The sequence below is a fragment of the Phaenicophaeus curvirostris genome, chromosome 4, assembly GCF_032191515.1.
Source record: "Phaenicophaeus curvirostris isolate KB17595 chromosome 4, BPBGC_Pcur_1.0, whole genome shotgun sequence".
Taxonomy (NCBI): Eukaryota; Metazoa; Chordata; class Aves; order Cuculiformes; family Cuculidae; genus Phaenicophaeus; species Phaenicophaeus curvirostris.
In genome coordinates this window covers 59,057,241-59,079,365 of record NC_091395.1, presented here as the reverse complement: position 1 = coordinate 59,079,365, position 22,125 = coordinate 59,057,241, and the positions used below count along the sequence as shown (strand labels likewise).

The 22,125-nt window shown below is 39.6% G+C and overlaps 2 protein-coding genes across 2 annotated transcripts in view; both read right to left on the bottom strand.

The window, feature by feature from the left end:
• Positions 1 to 22,061, bottom strand: part of PPARGC1A (PPARG coactivator 1 alpha) — a 365,245-nt gene extending 343,184 nt beyond the window's left edge. Inside the window, exon 1 of the mRNA XM_069856202.1 lies at positions 21,942 to 22,061. Coding sequence (XP_069712303.1) covers positions 21,942 to 22,028 — 87 coding nt within the window. The 5' untranslated portion in view covers positions 22,029 to 22,061. The remainder of the gene's footprint in view (positions 1 to 21,941) is intronic.
• CCDC149 (coiled-coil domain containing 149) overlaps positions 1 to 22,125 on the bottom strand; it is a 457,725-nt gene that overhangs the window by 277,225 nt on the left and 158,375 nt on the right. The gene's annotated exons all lie outside the window — the stretch shown is intronic.

The window sequence follows — 22,125 nt, the reverse complement described above, 5'->3', positions numbered from 1 at the left end:
GGTCATTACATTGGTACATACAGAGATTAGAGACAACTGTTTCAATGTCTCCCTGCACCTCCTCACCTGCCTGCACTCACCTATCCTACCTGCTATTTGCAGGCAGGTACTATCTTTCATTTGGCATTTGTACACAGCCTGTTGTGACAGGGTGTCCGTGTATGACTGGGCCTGTTTCTGCAACTATAAAGAAAGGAATACTGCTAAGCAGAATTGTGTTCTTCTTTGAAGAAGACAACACTTCTTGCCTTCTACTATTTCAGGCGTGACATCATTGATGGAAAGTCAGCTCTATTTCATCCTTTCTCTATCTCCACCTTAAATCCTTCGCCTGCATCGTTTCCCTTCCTTCTTACACCCTTCTATATACCATCTCAGTGTCTAGCTCAAAGCAGTCCCATACGCTCTCCTATTTTGCTGTAGGTTACATATCTGAAGCTAATTGAAATGCAACAAGGCAGGCATTGGATAAGATATATTTCAGTATTTTCCAAAAAATAACATAATTCACCAGTTTCCATATTTTTAATACACTTCTCTCCACAGGTACAGCATGACTCACTCTCCCAGTGGGAAAATCATTCCTGTTGTTGGACACCAGCAGCAGTTCTGGCATCTAACACTAATAGCATTATCAATTTATGACTTTAGAAGCACTACCAGCATCCAGTAGTAGCATCTCTAATATTACAGATGGCCCATTTGTCTGTTTTTTCCACATGGCTCTCCATGTCTTTTCTTACATCCTTACTTGTGTTTCATGAGAGCACTTATCTTCTCTCATGTAACACAGCTTTTGAAAGACTCTCTTCAGCTACAATTTCAACAGTAAACAATCTGAACCAATCTAGAAAGCCTATTAAATTGTCTGCTCCTCCTCCACCCGCCCCCCATAAAGATATGCAGTTACCTCTCCTCTGAGTAAAGGTTCTCAACTGAGCAAGTCATGGTAACTTGCTCTCTTTCTCCACCTCCTCGCTCTGCAGTATCCTACTCAAATCACGCACTTATCAGTCATGCTGCAAGGGCCTCTGGGCTCCAACTCTTCCTTTCTGAACTCTGAGACTGAGAGATTCCAAGGCAGGATAAAAAAGAAAGGTTATGAAGGCTATTAAAAAATGAAAGGCTTCAGATCCCAGAACAACCTCATCAGCAACAGCACAAGCGAGAACCACTCCATACTCTTGTCTGCATCTTAAGACAAGAGATAGAGCATGGTGATCAAACGGCACCTCTGCTCCAGCCTCAGTGACCAGTAGCCACGGCTGCGGTCATTCCCCCAAATCACCACTTCAGTAATCAAATCTCCAGGTGTAGAAGGAAGATAAGAAGCTGGAAGTGGAACACCTTCCTTTTGGTGAGAGGCAAGACAACACTTCACAAATAGAGACAGCTAGGCAAAGAAAGCATTTCCTACAAGACCACATCTCGTAACGCTATTTTGTGCAACTGCACGCACCCGTATGTCTTTTCCCTCTTTTGTCCTTACACAAGAAGGCACATCCATGAGGTTGAACTAGACAACTTCCAATCCCAACAGATACTCCAACCAACAAGAGACAGAACTTTGCTTTACAGTTTAAAAGCATTTAAAAACCCATAGTATTTCTTTCATTCAAATAGCTCCACTATGCACCCACAAGTGAAGGAACTCTTATTTTCAGAACACACTGTGGGGTAGGTCCTCAGAAGAAGTCTGCCATCGCCATCTTCATTGACTATACCCTGGCCTATTCATCAAATTTGAAATACATTACAACCTATCTACTAGTCTTGCTAGCTCGAAACCAAGTATTTCACTTTTTACCTCTCTAATAATGATGATCTTTATTTTAAAAGATGTTACTGAATGAGAAACATTGTAATTGTTCGTAATTTTATGCAAAGTATTTACAATTACTGCTCTCCTTAAAAACAATATTTAATAAATCACTAAATGGAAAAGCAATAAAACCATCTACTCAAAAGAAGTTTTATGTTCTATAGACTGGTCAACAGATTTAACTCAGCTACACTTTATAGTTGTTTTCGCTTCGAAATTTGTGTATGTATGTGGAAATTACTGATGAAAGAATTGCATTTATGCTGCTCTGAAGTGTAAGTCAAGCTGTGATAAAAATGAGTATTTCTTTATACATCAGAGAACTGGAATAATTGGCTATTAAATGGGTGATGCTAGATTTATGATTTTCTTATTTATTAATTTACTTGTTTGTTTTCTTAAAACATAAGTCCTTGACTTAAAAGAGATTATATTAGTAAGTACAATGCTTAGCAAAACAGAGGTCTAGATCTCACTAACATGCTTTAAAAACATCAAATTTATTGGGCTAAGTAGGCTTGCAAGTGTATTTTAAAGAATTTTGGTTTAATTTTTAATACCTACAGGTAAACAGAACCAACCTTGAGACACCTTAAAGAAGCCTAGATTTTCTGATAGTAGTACGTCTCTGCCCACTGCAAATGATCCCCCTCAGTGAATCTCAAGGTATGGTGGAAGCAAAATAAAGGCACCAAAACTGAAAGACATTTTGAAAATTACGCCCACCATTTTAAAGGTGCAGAGAGAAAAAAAAAAAAGAAAAAAAAAAAGAAAAAAAATCACAAAAAACCAGTTATTAACTATCCCTTCTGTGAAACACTGCCTAATGAATAAGGTAGTCCAGAAAATACCTGAGAGGTTCTCAACTTCCCTATAAACATCTAAATGGAAAATGCAGATAAAGGTAATGCTTCATATTTCTAATATTTTCTCATACTAAGTAAATAGGGTTAAATACTCTCAATCTATTTCAATAAAGAGATATTATACAATACGTAGACTGCTTGCAGCTGGAGTCAGAGACAACTCTGTCACTCTGGAGATGTTTAGATCTGGTTTTTGCCAACAAAATCTCCAGTGCCACCTTTTGCATGTGTCACTGAACTTTTCTTAAATATTCCTAGAGAGAAGAGATAATAAGAAATAGAGGAGCGGAAAGAAGCGTAATCCCACAAATATTGAAGTGCCCTTTCATTTTTGAAAAAGGTAATACAGTCTGGTTCCAAGGTTCGTGAGACTGTCCTGCTTTCGTATTTGCAGTGGATTTGCTGACAGAGAAACACGTCTGGTTTTTAAATAATGCAAATGTCTTAAACATGTTCCTGTCATTGAAAATCACTTCTTGCAGGAGCCATTGTCAAAATCTACCCACATGTCAAGTGCTAGATGTAACAAGAGGGAAAAAAGAGGACACAAAAGCACTAGCTATTCTAGAAATAACAAATGGAAAGAATCTACGTCTTTTAGATTAAAATGCAATTACATATGTTAATCCAACACGTTCACTCTGTAAATAAGACAGAAAACCGAACATTATCAAAGCATAAGATTTCCGGAATTGAAAACTAATTGTAATATTAGCATCAGGAGTAAACTCCTGCCTACCAGGTTAACTCAGAAAGCACTGCATCTTTCTAAAATGCTAGACATCTAGACTTATTTAAAAGGAGGACTGCCCCAAAAGATATATTGCTAAAGCATGAAAATGCCTATGGAAAAGTAGAGAGACATAAGGCAACTGAGGCTGAAAACATTACCATCCCATACTGATAATGTAATAAAGCAGCAGAGAGGACAGGCAGAACAAGGCTAAATTATGAAGATGCGAACATGCATTTGCAGGCCAAAATTTGAGGAAAAAGTGGGAAGAGGACCCAGTTTTATCTTTAGCCTTAACTACAAAAGGGGGTTCCTCAGGTGTAAAGTGTATTTTGCAACAGATTAGGTGAATACACACAGAAGAAAACAGGCAATCCTGGCAAAGAAAATACGACAGAACTAAACCAAGTCAATGATTTGCCAAGGGCAGAAAACATATCAACTTCTATGATTTAGTAAGTCTCATGATGTTAGAGCCTGCCCTGATCCAGATGCCAAGGAATTACGCGACTTGATTTTCTTATTTTAATTTCTAACATTCCTGATCACACAGAGAAGTGAAAAGGCAAACCAGTTAAAAAACCTGAAAGCAAATAAAAAGGTCCTGAAAAATCATTAGAGGCATCATGATTTTAAGCAAGTTGATTTCAAAGTTCTGACATAGAATTATTAGAAGCCAACCATCAGCAATGTCTTATCCGCTTTCTAAATGGATCATTGCTATTTATGAAGACACTGAAAGCTGTTTTGAATAACCGGAAAAAGAGCCAACAGCAAGGGAGACACAAAAGACCCAACCACCAATGAATCATTTGACGGTATTCCCAATGCACATAATTACCATTCTCATTAAGCAACAGTCATTGCAATTAAGTATTGTTTGGCTTAAATCAGTTACCTGGAATGTCTTCTGATCAGGCCTGTTCCAATTAAGTGGCACTTACTTATTACCTTAATCATGCAGTATCAGTTCAAAGCAGCATAGTATAGCTTCACCTTGAAAGCAATCAGCCTAACATTTGGCAAGCAAAAGCAACAGCCCTTGAGTTTCCAAACGAGAAAACCAACATATAAGTATAAAGCACCATTATATTGTCTTTCCTCACTTGCTTTTCATTCTACAGTTCTACTCACATAATTCTTAAAAGTCGCTACCAGCTGAAGATGACCTGTTTAAAAACAAAAGAGAGATTAAACACTTACTAAATGCTACATATTGCGCTATTCTATGGTGGGGAGAACATTAAATACAGAAACAGTAGGACAATGCATAAAACTTTCATTAGTTTCATTTGTAAAAATGGATATTTCTACACTTTCGCTCGTGCCACACAACTGCCTATACATGTCTCAGTTCTGCCATACTCTAAGTTAACTTTGACTTGGATGTTTTTACAATGCATATCTCTTCTGTACTCTTCAGAGTAATAAGTGCTTTTTGCTCATTTGAGACCAGTACTTCACACCAGAAAAACATATAAACATAAAACTTATTTTTGAAAAACATTATGTGGATTAAATTCTTACTGTTTGACAGTATAGTACTTAGAGTTTCAGACAGATATATATATATATTAATCAAGAGAAAGTTAGGTATTGCGATGTATACTTTTATTTTGGGTTTAAGTTAGATTTAAAAAAAAAAAATTCAATAAAAACCTGTGAACAAGCCTTTTTCAACCTTCAGGTAATGTAAGTCCTGAACTTTTCAACCTGAACTTTAGGTATCATCTATTAAGCCTGTCTTGACAAAGCTTTCTTATGTTTTCTTCTAACAATAAAATTTTCAGAATTCCCCTCATTTCACGTTCAGTCACTACTTAACATCAGTTTAAAAGCACACACACACTACATAGGAAGAGAAGTGCTGAACAGCCTTCCATATGAGTAGCAAAGATACACTGACACGCTTGCCTACCTGTGATAATTCATCCACTAGGAGCCTGAAGTGCCATCTAACTCTGTTGTCTTTGTTATCTAAGCTTGTTAATTTTAAACTATCTCAAATATTAATATACCGCACTATGTATTTTAGGAGATTTTGCCAAAAGTCTTACTGAAAGGCACCTTGCTTCTCACAACCATGTGCCTTCAGAAAATAAGACTCAGCACCTTTGACAAATGTCACCCTAAGTCCCATGGACTCAGCTTTAAAACAGTCATCACTGCCAAGTCAAAACTCTCTGGTCACTGACATTTACAGGGAATTATTTCAGACCATGTTTTATCTCACATAAGTTTGGCACAGATATCAGAACAGGCCTTTTCCAGTCTTCAATTTCAGCTTATAAAAATCTACAAGCAGAATATACATCATCAAATCTAATTTTCCAGGAGAACACATGGGTGTTAAGGCTCAAAAGCTTGCACGAACTTCAGAGCCCTGCAATGGGAAACTACATAAAAGACTGAGCTTGCTAGGCTCATTTTTAAAAACTTATACAGCAGGCCTTCAAAGTCCCGCCTGTGATTAACAAACATCATAAGAATACATTAATAAAAAGAGAGACATCAGTTACAGTAATCAATTTCTGTGACTATTGGTAATTCTCTGCATAATCCAGCCTAGCAAGGTTTCTATACAGCTTTCCCTGCAATGTGGCTGCAAGCTGTCTTCACGCATTAAATACTAGAGACACGCATGTCAAGAGACATTGATTCTTCTTGTTTAAGATTTGGTTGCTTAAAAAGCCAAGAAGTCAGTAAATGCTAAACAACTAGCTGCTGAATGCCAGCCCTATTTAAGATGTCTGAAGCTGAACCTTCAACAACCCAGACACTCAAAATCATTACTTTCTTGAAAGAGGTGTGGGGGGAAAAAAATGAAAAATCCCATGCTTGATACACACCTAGAGAAGAGTGCATTCATTTTCCTATAGCTCTTCAGCGAGGAAGAAATCCAGATCTATTAAAAACAAGAAGCTCCCACTGTTTTCACCTTGAATCTTTCCTAGAAAAGGCATTTCATTCTTTCTTACTTAGTACTTCTCCCTGTTTAGGATTTTTACAGCAAATGCAGGTGGAATTCAGTGTCTCTTGAGGCTGCAGCTAACCCAGGCTATCACCCCTACAGACCTCCAGTTGCTCATCCATGCTTCCCAAGGATCACCCAGCACAACAGCACACCAGAACTGCACCGAACTCAAACCCTTTCAAAATAAACGCAAAACCTTGTGATTGTTAAGATTTGTAAGAGTAGAAGTTCTTCCATTTTTATATTAATTTAGGTAACTTTGAGAGACCCAGGTTAGGGAGCAATTGTGTGTGCAGTTAAGCTTGCAAATTTGGATGGGGGGCTCTGTCACGAAAGCCACATGAACACAATGGGGCAGTAAATGTGAACAACTGGCATGGTCATTCCCTTAGTCCAACTGGCTGCAGCCTTACGCCACAATGAAACTGCAATGGGCCATCACTGACATTAAAATACATGGATTTGCCTTTTCATCGCTTGTCTGCTCTTGAGACTGTGCTGCTCCTCCTCCGTACCACGGGCAACATTTCTTAACTATAAAGTGAGCCATGTGCAAGAGGTGAATGAACTTGAACATGGAAGACTTGCAGGAGCGTGAACGCAGGAGGGAAGATGGAAGATAAGACAATCTCTTTCAGAAGCACTCCTGGCTGAAGGACTTTAAAAGAGAATGAACTACAGCGTATCAGAGAAGTAACATATTCAGCTCATTTTCAGATATACAGTGATAAATTCAGCCCTGACACAACCTGACTTCCACAAAATTGGATCAGGAGTTAGCATATTTTTTTTTTCCCCCCCACACTAAACTAAGAAGCCAAAAATATCCTAAAGCTTTATTTTGTGGCAGGGTTGGAGGGCGTCCCCACTCTAGACCAATTCCAAGTACCTTTCTATTTCTTCAAGTTGCATCTAGAAAAAGTTGGAAGTATTTTAAAGCTACCCAGGACACACACATGCTGAGAAACCAACACACTGATATTACGCATCACAAATTCTTACACCCACGTGATGCTTTTATCCCTGTCTCTTTGGTGCAGGCGCTGCAAGTGTAACTGTGAAAATTCAGGTACAGTCTCTTTAGATCCAAAGTTATTAAAAAATGCTCATTTACACACTATGAATGTGAAAGTTCCTGCTTCTCCCAGGAAAGGTGTATTAAATAACATATTTCTACATACATGGAGAACTGGCAACTAATCCCTAAAATAACCAGTAATTTTTAACTCAAATATTTGATGACACCACTTGTTCAGTAACTATGTATCTGTGGAGGACTTTCTGAAAGGCAACTGATTTGCTACAACATGATCCCAAGATTCAAAAATTAAGATGCTCCTATGTAAGAGTATATCAAGTGTATTAAAAGGAGCTAAGAGAGATATTTTAAAATACAGTGAGGAACTAGTACAGGTGTTTCTCCCGTGTTTCATCAAGGACTGATGCCAGGCTTCACACTAGTCAACATTTCATGAGATAAAATGACAGTAAAAAAAGAAATAAGATTGGTAAAAAGTCACAAAGATGAAAAGGGGCTCATTTAACTTATGTTTACACTATTTAAAGTATGTTTGAATAAAGCAAAGTACTAAGGTGCACTAACAAACCAAAAACATAATATACATTTCAAATGGCAGACTATATCCTGGATAATCTGACTCAGTCAGGGCAGCCTGTATGGAAGTGCACAAGTTACTCAGAGTGAACACTCATTGTGATATTGCAGCAAAAATAATTAATTTGAACCTTTGAATGAAGAGAAGCAGGTAAGTGAATTCTTCTGTATAGTACTGAAAGCAATGGAGAGACCAATACTGGAATACTGTCACATGCTTCTGGCATCTGATTTTCCCAAGGGAAAAATCAAAAAAATGAAAGGAAAACAGTAACACCATGCAAATATCCTTGAAGCCTTGTCACAGTTTTACCCCTGGCCTGTCTAAATTTCAGCAGCTAAAACCATGCAGCTGGGCTTTCAACTCCCTTCCCTTACTCCCCAGCAAAAGGGGAAAAGAAAATGAGAGGAAAAAAAGACTTGTGGGTTGAAAACTAAAACTAGAGCTTTAATGAAATGACAATAATAAGAAGAAAGTAATAAAATACAACAAATCTATAAGATCGTGACACCACCCCACCTCTGAATGACATATATATATCACCACAAATACTGTAGAGCAGGCACAAGAGAATGGGTCCACAGCTAGGAGGGAACTGAGCTCAGGAATGCACAGATCAGGGATCAGGAGTACTCAGATAGATGAGGTTCTCACTGGACATCGGTCATTGCAGAAGAAAGCCAGACCCTCATGATGTTTCAGTTTTATACTCAGTATGATGTATATAGGATGGAATACTGTGTTGGTCAGTCTAGGGTCACCCACCCTATTTGCCCCTCCTCATAGGTACGGCTCCTTTTCCACCAGCTTGAGGATAGGCTTGGTTCAGTATAAGCATTGACCGTTATGCATACCAATGCCCTAGAGTTACCAGTTTGGGAGAGGAACACCATCGCAAAAACATGCAGGGTTTTTTTCAGAGAATGAAGTTACTTAGAACAAGTAAGTCACAGAAACTGACTCTAATTTAGTTCAAATCACAGCAAGTCTACAAAAAACATCCTCTACTAAGAGTCTGAAAGAGGTCACTCTGATAAGCTTAACACAAAGAGCCCCTCAGCACGAGAAAGACACTAATTTGCTGGAGCATGTCCAGAGATGGGCAACAAAGCTGGTGAAGGGTCTGGAGCGCAAGTGTTATGAGGAGCAGCTGAAGGAACTGGGATTGTTTAGTCTGGAGAAAAAGGAGGCTGAGGGAAGACCTAATGCCTCTTTACAACTACCTGGAAGAAGGCTGTAGTTAGGCAGCTGTCGGTCTCTTCTCCTACGTAACAAGTGATAGGATGAGGGGAAACAGCCTTAAGTTGCATCAGGGAAGGTTTAGATTGGATATTATGAAAAAAAGTATTTACTGAAAGAGTGGCAAAGCATTGGAACAGGCTGCCCAGGGAAGTGGTGGAGTCTCCACCCCTGAAGGTACTCAGAAAACACGTAGACGTGGCACTTTGTGACTTGGTTTAGTAGTGTTGGGCTGATGGTTGGCCTTGATCTTAGAGGTCTTTTGCAACCTTAATGATTCTATGATTCTACAATTCTATGAAAGAAGACATGGTGATGTCTTGAATAAAAGTAGTTTTTATATGAAGAGAAAAAGACACTAAAGGGCTTCCCGACCTACCATGTCAAGTCATAAGGAGACCCTCTGCCTAGGAATGTAATTCTGAACAATTCTAACGAAAAACAAGGCTTTCTAAAGAAAGCAATTCATAATGATTAACCAGTACAGTAAGCATCAAAAGCCTTACTGAATACTTGATGCCTTCCTTCAGATAAATATTTAAATTTAGAGAAATATTTTAGTAAAATATTAACCACAGTTTTCAATTCAATCAAGAGACAAGTGGATAATAAGTAATGGCTGAATCGCCTGGCCAAACTCAGTGGGTAAATCTGTGGCTTCACAAAACCCTATTACTCTCAACATCAAATCTCCTCTCTTTCCTCTACACGCGTAAATGTGAAACACACAAATTACAAACACCATTGGTTCATAAGATGATTCTTGAAAAGACATCTTTAATTTGCTGTATATTTTACTGCTGAGGACAAGACAACTAAAGAATTTATCACCTTAGCTACCTTGCTTATATCATTTCATTCAGTGTTATCTCCTTGTCTCCCACACAAGAGTCATGCTGTTATCAAAGTCTTTCTCACTAAACAATTATTTCCTTTTATGATTTCTTCTGGCTGGTCGAAGATAAGGGCTTACAGTGAGCTTGATTAGTGTTGCAAACAAATAAGAGTAATACTAGAGCAGACATAACTAAGCTGAAGTAATCAGCACTATTAATAACCTTTTGATTTCTAATCAAATACAGCTCTGACTTTTGCTGCCACTTTGCTTTAAATCTTCTAAACTACAAAAGAATTAATGTTTCTATAAAATATTTCTATATTTCTCAATACGCCAGCCCTTTTTCTCGTTTGCTTTTTGTCTTATGCTTAACAATTCTTGACAAAAAAAAAAAGAAAAACACAACCCACAGATCTTCTATTTAAAAAAATGGTTCTATACTTTATACTGCCTTCTCTGGTGACAAGATTTAATTATACATCATAGTATGAAATTTTACAAGTTTTTTAATCTAATAACATTCTTGGAGACAGCAGAATCACATCTACTGATACCCACATTAAAAAAAAACACCTAGCTTGAGACATACAGCTAGGGCAAAAGACAGATAATAAACTTAATAAATGGCAAAATTACATCAAAAAATAGGAATCTAACTTGCTAAGGGAGCTGAGCTCAGGCACTGGATTCAGGAATGCACGCATCAGGGATCAGGACTACTCAGATAGATGAGGTCCTCACTGGACACTGGCCATTGCAGAAAAAAGCGAGACCCTCATGATGTTAAAAGTTCGATCTACTCAAAGAAGAAAAGTTCAGAGGTTTCATAAATGCACATGTTTGTGAACTCCAGAAGTATTTTTTTTTATAATAGTCTCCTATTTTCCTTCTACATACTCATTTTTTTCCCATGGAAGAAAAGCAAATTACAAGTGTAAACTTTCTGTTTGCATTGCTAGCTTACAGTTGCAGTAGTCTCAAGAAAACTGAACGCTACTCAGTGAGTTTATAGTTCATTTAGACATGAAGGTTTGGGGTTTCAGCATGCAATAGCATAAGCACAGTGTGCACCAAGAACAACATCCTTGTTCCAGGATATTCTAACCAGTAGCTTTCCATATCATATGACACTTACTTGCAACAAGTAACAAAAATTAAACAAGTTGCTGCTGTTGGTTTTTTTAATCCTTTACCATTTACTTCATATAAAAACAAAGAAAAAAAAAAGATTCAAAATGAAATCACAAAACTAACAGGTTTTTTTCACAAAGTTCTCTTTTGCATAACTGTGTTGTGCCTAGCAGCAGACTTAAAAATAGACAAGATATCAATACTAAAGGTACAAATCACTGAACTAAACACAAAGGGAAATGAACATCTGAAATGCAGTAAATATTTTCCAGAGTTTTCACCTAGAGAATTCCTTACAAAGACAAAAGCCAAAGATGAAGAAAACAAAAAAACCAAGATGTGTGTGAAGCGTCGGCCCATAAAGATCTGAAAAAACTGTGAGATGCTTTACAAAATGTTGAAACAGAAATATTAATACAAGATATGCACAATGATGAACCAGTCACTTTTAGTTGCCAGTTTGTTTCAACTTTAATGGTCATCAATTTAAATAATAAGTATTTCTTCTACTTTTTAACACGTTTTAGGAGGTAATGAGGCAACGGGTAGGCTCTTTTTGTCGTGGAAATGGCCAAAATTTTCTTTATAACGTTGCGTGTGTTGATAATCTGCCCAACTTCATGCTCACAAAAAACTATTTTGTTTCTAAAGGCATATTCTAACCCCATATTAAAAAAGAAAAATTAAAAAAAGAACTAATTCAGAAACCTCCACAACTAACTTCACTTCCCAAAAAAGCCACACATCTGTTTTCACAGCTGGAAATGATTCAACCATTGGTAGCCGGAGAAAAGCTCCAGTGTGTTAAAATACTCTAGCCAAAAACTGGCACTCCAGCAAAGGCAGCTACCATGCCAGCGCAATGCGAGCAGCTGTTAGGACAACCTTTATTTATAGTGAAAGGGCATGAGATACCCTGATGCTATTACTACTAAACCAGCAAATATTATTGGAAAGGCACCACTGGTTGAAAATGGTCAATGCAAACGCACAAGATGCATTTTACCAACCAAGCAGATTATGTGAGAACAGTGATGGACGATAATCTACCCTCTATCCACTTTTCTACAACAGATTCTGCAGGGCTCAGCTTCTGGGAAAAAAAAATGAAAAAAAACTTTGTAAATTATTTTTAATACAACTGTTGTTATGAGTGTCAGAAAAATCAATTAACAATGCTGCCCTAACTCTTTAGGAAAAAAAAGGCCTTAGATAAATAGAAAAAGATTATGCTATTTCTTTTACAGCATTATTTTTATTCTGAAAGTGACATCAAAGAGTCACAACCCCCACTCTTTCCTCCCCTCCTTCATTTTGGCTTAGACATCACACAAAGAGAGGAGTATTCCTTTCACTGTTTCTCATACAGCTGAAGCAGTCAAGCTTCTGCACACTGTTATCACTTTCTATCCTTGAATATGAATTATTTTAATCCTTCAGCAATTAGCAGTCTTTTGGATGAAAGTTTAAAAGGCTAGAAGTGCAACCATACTCTTGTTTTTCTAATTTATTTGGTCAGTAGTTCATTTACTCATTGTTTCACATGGCTTAAATATTTAAGTGTGTGCATGTCCTACTTACAATCTTCTTTTTTTAACATTACATGTTTTCAGCCATCTTTTTTTTTTCTTTTTTTAAACCTTGCTCACAATCCAAAAGGAGTTCCCTGTCCTTAAGTATCTTTCATGCATGGCTTCCTGTCACTGCACATAATTTTGCATTTTAATGCACTACCTATTCATTTCATCACAAGTTTTTTTTGCTTGGGAGAGGAATCATCTTTTATTTGCAAATCCATTTAACAAAGAAAGATTGAACTGCCAATGAGCAAACAATACTGTAAACACCACCAGGTTTTTCTTGATCTTCTCATTGCTTTCTTGCTTCTCCTGCCATAATTACCATCAATACTTGCAACATACTGGAAGTCTGGGAAGAACTTGACAAATAAGAAGGAAGCGAAGTTCTCTGTCCTGAAGACACAGCTGTCTAAGGTCCCAATCCAATCGTTTTAAACCTGTAATCAGTTCTCTGTACTTCAAGCGTTTACAGTGGAGCAATTAAGTGGTCTGCTGGATCAAGGCCTAAGCAAACTATAAGCATATAGAGGTAGCAGACAGATAAAACAAGAAGCTTCATGAATAACATGTCAAAAGTTAGCAGATACATCAAGTCACAATGTGTTGCCTGACTCAGGAAAAAACATTAAAACAAATTGAGTTATCTTGTTGGAGTGAGTTCTTACAACCCAATACACCTCTGACATCATAACTGTCCAGAGACCCCATGAAGACTGTGGGTAGATTTAATGAAACCATGCATACATTTCTAAAACCAAGTTCCAGCAGCCCATCAGGAATCACTACTACAACAAGTGATCATAATAGGCTTCAAAAAGTATCTCTGCAAATAAGCAATGTCACAGTATTCACCTCCTGCCACAGCCACAAACAGTTTGTTCAGAAAGTTAAGCAAGAAAAAAAACCCAGACTTTTAGTCAAAACGAGAAAACAAGTCAGTTTTCACAACCAACAGCTGCCTCAAAAATAAAATTCAAGAAAGCTCCATCCTACGTAATCAGGTCCATGGCCTCAAAAGACTGAATGACCCCCAAAACTGAATATAGCCCCGAGAATTGTAAGTTGTGCTATTCCCATTTTATCATTTCTTTTTTCTCTCCCTGAATTACTTCACTTGAAATGTTTGTTAGAGTGGAATAAATGAGAAAAGTCTTCTTTTTTAATTACTGGAAGAATAAAAATGTATTGTTTATCTGATCTACCAACTGATCAAAGTATGGCACCAAATACCAACCTAAGGAAACAAGCAATGGATGAAAACAGTGAAATGCAGCAGCAATCGGGGTGATGACTGGGTTTTGGTCAGTTTTCAAGCACAAACTAAGTTTATCCATTTTTAATAACCAGGCAACAAGGGCATTCGAGAGACCAGGTTTACATGATCTTCCCCAATGGGCTTTTGACTTCATTAAGTAAAAGGGGAAAGTGTGGGGATAGCAAAAAAAAGTGCTGGGTCGGAGTAGCACCACAGCAAGCATCAAATCTATCATCAGTCATTAACAGGAGGTGCTGGTAACAATAAACAGGGAAAAGCCAAATCATACAAAGGCTTTAAAAGAACAAGAAGTCATCCAAAATCTAAAGCACGAAACAAGGCAAAGTATGGACTTTGATTTGTATTTTTAAGTAAGAGAAAGACAGAAGTTGGGTGATATCAAGACAGTACGTTCATCCAGGGCTTATTTTGCATACACAGTGGAAGGATGCTATGGGGTGAGCAGGGAAGACTGAGAAAGAGTCTGGTGACAGGAGGTGATGTAGGTAGTCGCTTTATAGTCAGAGCTTTAGAGGATCAGAAATAAACATACGTGCAAACTAGTACGTATAAAATCATCAGAATTTAGAGAGCCTCCTTGAAAGGAATGGGTTGGAAATGATGTTTGGATTATGTCCTTTAGTGATATGAAGCAAGTCTCTACAAGGGGAGGAGAATGAGTGGGATTCCGGACTGTTTCTCATATTCATTTTGACTGTGGACTGGTATTTTTCCAGGCACAAATAACTTTGTATAATACAGAATCATATCATAGCAACTGACAGTGAAAACTTATTTTGTGAAATTCAGACTAGTAAATTCATTAAAGTACAAGATATTACCTTCTCCCTCCAGCAGAGACTTACAGCATTCACTCACTCAAGCGACTATAATAACATCTCTTCCTCTTCTTTATCCTTCTAATAACCAGAACCTAGATCTTAAGTTCAAAAGTGGCAGAAAAATTCACGTGACCTTCAGCAGGCTTTGGATACGGCCTACAACATATACTCTTCATTCCTCTCTCCTCTACAATTTCAATCCTGATCTAGTAATTCCAGAATACTGTGAAGCTCTCTAATCATCATCAGTGTGAATGTGGCTTAGTGCTTCCCTTTCTGGAACACTTGTACAGGTGAATATATACATGACTAAAGCTTCACACAAGGACTACAGAGGCAGTCTGCAGTTTAGAAAATGCATACTTTATGTGGCATGTATTTTGTGAGGGGGTGGTTAAATATTCTATAAACAATTACTGAATTGTCAATGGAATTCAATAAATGTTGTTTAAAAAAAACCTAATTATTTGTTACAATAACCAGCTACTACTGCCATTTTGCATGTGACGGTTTGTAAACTACTGTCATTTGAGAAGTAATTGATTCCATTTTTATCATTTGCTCAAGTTTATATAGTTGTTCACAACCAAAGAGATGATAACATCTATTTGCAGCAAATTATACATTATAATTCCTCATTCAAAAGCTGTAATGGAAAACAAAATGCTAATTTATGCTGTAAACGGAAGTACAGAATCATAATCGCTCATTGTTAACATTAGGAACTAAATTGTTCTTGCAAATAATAAAATGGGTTAAAAATGTGGAGGGCTTTTGTGAGGCAAAGTATCAGTGCCTCTTACTCGCTCATGTGTTATATTACAAGTGATCAAACGAACCTTTTCTCTTCGTGCCAACACAAACTACCCCTTTTTGAGGGAAAGAATAATGGTCTTATGATTGCAACGTAAGGATGCATGTCAGGTGACCATTCTAGCCATGCGTCTCCAATCAGCTTCCCAAATACAGGCTTTCATGTGCTCTCTGCTAGCTAAACTGAGCTATCTGCAGAGGCTTTCTACACAAGCAAGCAATATAGAACTGTAAGACTGGGAGAACCAGACAGGTGGTGCTGAGGCTCTGTTATCTACACTATATGCTTCACACACCCTCTTCAGGGTGTGGCTCCTTCCACCTTTGCCCTCATCTCCTTAGCTGAACGTCAATTTGTAGCTCAAATGCACTAGAGGTACTTCTGTAGTACATCTCCCAGTTCACTTCTATCCAAAAGGAATTCCGTTCATTTGCAACAAGTCCAAGCTACAACAGTAACCAAACCACAGCAGAGTCGGGATGAATGCAGCACACTCCTGCTCTCAAGAAAAGTTCTAGTATAGACATACCTCTTGTCATTTCAGGTCCCAGTGAGTTCATCTGGAACTAAGAGTGCCCAATTTCTCCTTCCAAAATTAGGACCACAGTGTCACAAGTGCTATACCCAGTGCAAGGGTCACCCTGCTATTATCTCTCTACCTTTAGAGTAGAAATAATAACACGCAGCTACTTAGCAGAAGGGACATCTCAATTGCCACTTGTAGAAAACAGAGCCTAAGACAAAAAAAGGAATCATAAAAGTACTGCATTTCCATCCTTTTTGGCAATTTTACAGTCCTAAAGGTTTTAAAGGTACAAAGAGATTTGCTCACGCAGCAAACAGATACATCAGAGGAAATAAAAAAGCACCGACGCATTAGGACTGTGCACCTGCTCTTCCACATTTCATTAAGCCTCTACACCTAAATGTACGTCAGGTTCTCTCCTATGTGCATCCGTTGTGCTGGTATCCCTCAGTGATACCTTCTGGTCACGGCGAGACAAACTGGATCACAAGCATCCACACTGCCTCAGGAAAAAAAACATTTAAAAACTCATTAACTTCTGGTAATTCAGATCAGATATTATAAGCTAAATGATAAACACCAGATAATATGTTCAAAAGCATGTATGTATTTGTAAATAAGCTGCCATTCGTTAAAAAGTCTCCCTAGCTACCATTATGTACCTCAAATGCCTGTGGAATAGTTAATTTGCCAGGGTTTTTTTAGTTACTAGTATTAAAAAAATACAATTATGTTATCAAAAATTGAAAATTGCCTTTTAGGTGACCAAAAGAAAGTTCCACTGCTTCATGTAGTAAATCATTTTGCCGCTGCCCTTTTATATTTAATACCCTTCTGCAGTACACATTTATCTCTACACTAGCAAAGTGTACTCATTGATTTCCTATGGTCTCTCTGGAAGAAGGTTCTGCTTCCCTGATGATGAGTACAAAGGGTGGATGACCCCATTCTCATTCCAATGCAAACCCTGCACTTTTACATTTCTGCTTAGACCACATGAACATTTGACCAGCTAAGAACTCCCTGCCCTCTTCCTACAGAACACATTGCTAGAACTACGGACATTTTTTCCTGAATACAACTGTATTTTTAAAAATCCCATCTTACATATGAGCCAATGCATTTTACTGCTTTACCACAGCCGTAACTGTAACTCACAACTTGCACATAAGCTTTTCTTCTAAACCGAGATATGAAAATAGCATCTTGCCCATTTCCTGCACATGTTTTCAGCTCCCGTTACTGTGCTCTGCTGTACCAGTATTTAGCTGTTTTGCTCTGGGGCACAAAGAAATGGTTTGTACCCAGTTTACATTGTGCTTTTTCTGCCACATGAGATTGCCATCAGAATACATTCTTTTTCATCCAGACTGTGGATAGGTTTATTAAAAAACAACCAGAATAACAACACAGAAAGTGTATGTTTTGAAATCTACTCTCTAAACGCTAGGCAACGGCACTGATAACCCCTGAAAAGAAAGGGTCACTGCTGGCCACTGAAACTTTCTGAAATTATTATGTTGAATGACCAGTTAAGAAATTAGTCTCTGAAAGAAAAAGAATCATGTTTAAGAAAGACTTCTTCAAGTCCATTACCTGTCTTATTAAACTACGTATTCCTCATCATCCTACTACTTATCTTTTGCTGGGATGCAAAGAAAAAAGGTTTCTTCAGTTTCACTTTTATTTTTATAATGTTCCATTTTCCCAGCTTTGTGCGCCAGTATACAACACTCCCTGGATATAGAAAAGTTGGGAAAACTTCAAATTCAAGATTAAACTTTTTGGGTTTTTTACTAATCAGCAAGGCTTTTTGTTAATACTAAACAAGGGCTGCTGCTTTTCCTTAGCTAATTTAGTTTTGACAGTGTCCTTTTAATTTGCAGAGATGTTATAGGCTTTGCTAAAACATAACTGAGGTCAAATGATGGGTTTATTCCATTGGTTTTCACAGCCAAATAACACAGAACTATTGACTGAGTCTTTTTCCATTGAAGAAAACGGTCTACAAAAATCATAAAGTGCACTGCCCGATTTTGTGCAGAGATTGATTAGCATCACTCATTGAACATCCTCATATACATACATGCTTAGTATACGCTACACATATGTAGTGCATTTGCAGTAACTCATCTAACATATTTCTAAACCTGTCTAGACTCCGAGTTCTACTATTTGAACAAAAAAAAAAAGTCAAAAAATCTTGCTGGCTGTGGACCAAAACAGAAATGACCAGTGGTCCCTGCTCTAGTTAAAAGAAGATGATGTACAAAAATAATATGCTACATTCAGTCCAGCCCCCCAAAAATACTAGCAGAAAGCTCTGACTGCATATATGAAGAAAAAGAGCCAAGCCACAAAGTTGGGTCTTAGCTTAATTTTTCACTGACTGACATATCCATAGAATACATCCTGCGAAAGTATATTGTATAAACTACTGCCATGTTTGAACAAGCCGGACAAAGAGATGGTGCCAGGCTGCAGGCCCTCGGTTGAGTGTTGCAGGGAGAAATCTCTGAAATAATGGCAGCAATGAGGCAGCATACTTACATATTATTTCTATACTGCAGGGATTTTCTTGAGGTTGAATTAAAATAAGTATCCAGATTTATAGCTTAGTCATAAGATTTCATTCACGAACTACATTTCAAATAATTTCCAAGCACTTCCAAAGGATACAGATTAGTAACACAACAACGTATCCAGTTCTGGACTGGAGAGTGAAAAATAATTAATACAAATAATGCTGCCAGTTCAGCATGGACAGGTTATGCTCAAGAATATTACTGCTCTCACAAGGCTGAATACCCCCTTTGCAGTACTTAGAAATAGCTGTTTTTTCCTCATGACTACTAATTAAGAAACAGATGTAAAGAGTATTTCAGTAAGCCAGAAGATACACTCAGGAAGCTTCCAGCAAACACATATTCACAAAATAAAGAACTATGAGTAAAATGTTTATTGATGATCTAAAAATGCAGACTACAAAATGAATCAAGAGGAAATCTGCTGGATATTCCTTCACCTCAGGTTTAGATACATTGGCAACACAACGCAGCTAAGTCTATGCAACAGCAATTCACAGTTCCCAGGATTTAAGTCTACAAGTTTGTCTAGTCTAGAATTTAGCATAATGGTTAAGTCCCTGTACTAAAATAACTGTAAAAAAAGACAGCAAAATTCAGGAGAAAAGACGATCTCCTTCGAGTTCCCTTTGGTAATGCAAAGCCTTATTTGCAACTATTACAGTGTCTTCTTTTCTGGAAGACTGTCTCAGGAATGGGTTCAAAACAGGTTTCATAAAGTTTCCAGACTTAATTTTTCCAATATTAGCTTTTCTGTGATGCACTCTGGAATTTAATATGCAATGGGAGAGGTTTCTTTCAAGAGTATTATCAACAAATAACGTGTATAATCTTGTGCTTAAAAGTGAGCTGCAATAATATATAAAAAATATAAAAGTTGAATTGCCACATCTCAAACTTGCTGAATCACAAAGCAAATGTCCTATCTCTATCAAAGCTGTCAGATAGCGTATTATGCTTCTTGAAGAAATCGCTTTTCTCTTTAACCTGACTGGTTCCATGATTAAGTCTTATTTTGATTACTTATACTCTCATTAAAGTCTTCAGATGCCGGGAAAAGACTCTTCTAGTAAGCTATGGCTGAACCACTATTGATATTATACACGGGATCCTTTTACCTTGAACTAGATGTTGAGAGTGCATCATATTGATCTAGGAATAAAAACTATTTTTCCAGTAGTCAACCCATCTTCTCACCTCAGCACTTTGTTTTAAAGTTTTTTTTTGTTTGCTGTTCTGTTTTAAACAGAGTATACAAAACAAATTCTCTTTCAGCTACCTTGCTATATTTAGCAAGAAGAAATGGTTTGCAAGCTTTCTTTTTTTTTGCTTTTTTTTTTTTGGATGCAATTCAGGTATAAAAACAAACACACACAAATATGGCTGACTGTCAAATTCAAGCTAATTCTGCCTTTTAAAGTGTTAAAACTTGTAAGATAAATCTGTTTGCAGCAAAATCCCACATTCATTTTGAATTTCATTTTATTCAGACTAACATCTACTGCTAATCCTCAGCTGGTGAATTTGACTGATGTAAATGCTAACGTAATACGCAGAAGATGAAAATAGAAAGGAGCCTTGAGCACCAGAAAGAATACGTATCTTAAAAATTCTTCTCATCTTCACCCTGGAAGTCTTGCAAGCTCATCTGTTCCCGCTGTAACGCTACAGAACGATTACACCTTCTCCTAAACTCCCTTCCTAATCATGCATATTTAATTCAACTTTGTGTATCTATCCTACAGCTTATGTAGTCCTTCTATAAATAGACACTCCGCATCCTGAATTATCTCCCCCGTTCTCCCTCAGACACGGTTCAGCACCGGTATTTGGAGCAGCCCGACTCCGGATCCCGCTCCCATCGCCATGCGGGCGAGAGACCGTTCCCGGTGCCATCCTCCCACCGAACTGCTTCGCTACGGAACGAAACTAACTTTAGAGGGAGGGATCGGCTTAAACCCCGTTTCACCGCCCGCGTTCCGGGCCGGTTTCATCCCCCGAGGAGGGCTCGGAGGAGCCCCGCAGGGCCGCCCGCCCCGGCTGCGGGGCAGGAGCCTTCCCCGAGCGGGGAAGCGCCGGGAGCCGGGGCGGCGGCGGCTCCGCCGGGACAGAGCGCGGCCGGGAACGAGCCGGGCCGCCTCCCCGAGCCCCGGGGGCCCCGCGCCTTCCCGCTGACGAGCCGCTCGGCTCCCGACCCGGCTCGGTGCCGCTCGCTCCGGGCGGCGGGGACCGGCGCCCGCTCCGTCCCTCGCTCCGAGCCGCGACCTTAGGCTGCCGAGCGCCGCTTCCAGCGTTCCAGCATCCCGCAAACGGGGGCTGCGGGCGAGCCCGGCCGGCTCCGCGGACCCGCAGCCCGGGATGCCTTTCCCCCTTTCTCCCCGCAGCCCGGGGCTGCCCCTCTCCCTTCTCCCCTCTCCCTTTCCCCCCTGCCCGGGATGCCTTTCCCCCTTTCCCCCCGCAGCTTGGGGCGCTTCTCTCTCTTCTCCCCTCTCCCATCTCCCCTCTCCCTTCTCTCTTTCCCCCCCCGCAGCTCAACTTTTCCCGTCAGGGCAGCCCCGGAGCCCCCTTTTCCCTCCGCACGCACTCGATGTAGTTTATACGGATGACAGTTGCCCGCAGACTTCCACCGAACAAGCAGCGGGGGCAGCAGACTACAACAGTTATTTAATTAAAGACGTTTCGGAGTCTCCCGGAATAGCTCTGAACCTCTGGGGCGCGATTTCTGGCTTCTCCCGCACACACACCGCCCCCCCACCCCCCACCCCGGGTCCCCCCGCCGGCTGCCCCCGAGTACCCGGGGCTGGGACCGGCCCCGCCGGCGCCCTCAGCAAAGTTAACTACGGGGATGGGGGAGAAGGGCGAACCCCAGTGCTCCCGCCGGGGCGAAATTAGGAGGTTTGAAGGCGTGTGCGGCCATTTCGGGAGGAGAGAGGGGACGGGGCGCCCGGCTTGAGGGGTTGGGGGGGGGGAGTCTCTGCCTGTGGGCTCGCCTCGCCCTGAGAACCGCGGTGAGGGGGGCCGGGAGGAAGAAATGGGGGGGGGGATAAAATTAAGGCTCTTTTCTCCGGTTTCTTCCCTCGTCCGGGAGCGCTCGCAGCCCCTTCCCGCGCCGCCCCTCACCTGGTTGTAGGAGGTCTCCCAGGAGGAGGTGTAGTTGGAAAAGAAGGACGAGAAGCAAGCGTCTTCCGACAGCCCGCAGCCGGCCATCCTCCGGAGCGCCGGCACCGCTCGGGGAAGGCGCTCGGCAGCCTCCGCCGCCTCCCGCCTTCTTGCGCGATCGCCGCCGGAGCGGCCGCCACGGGCG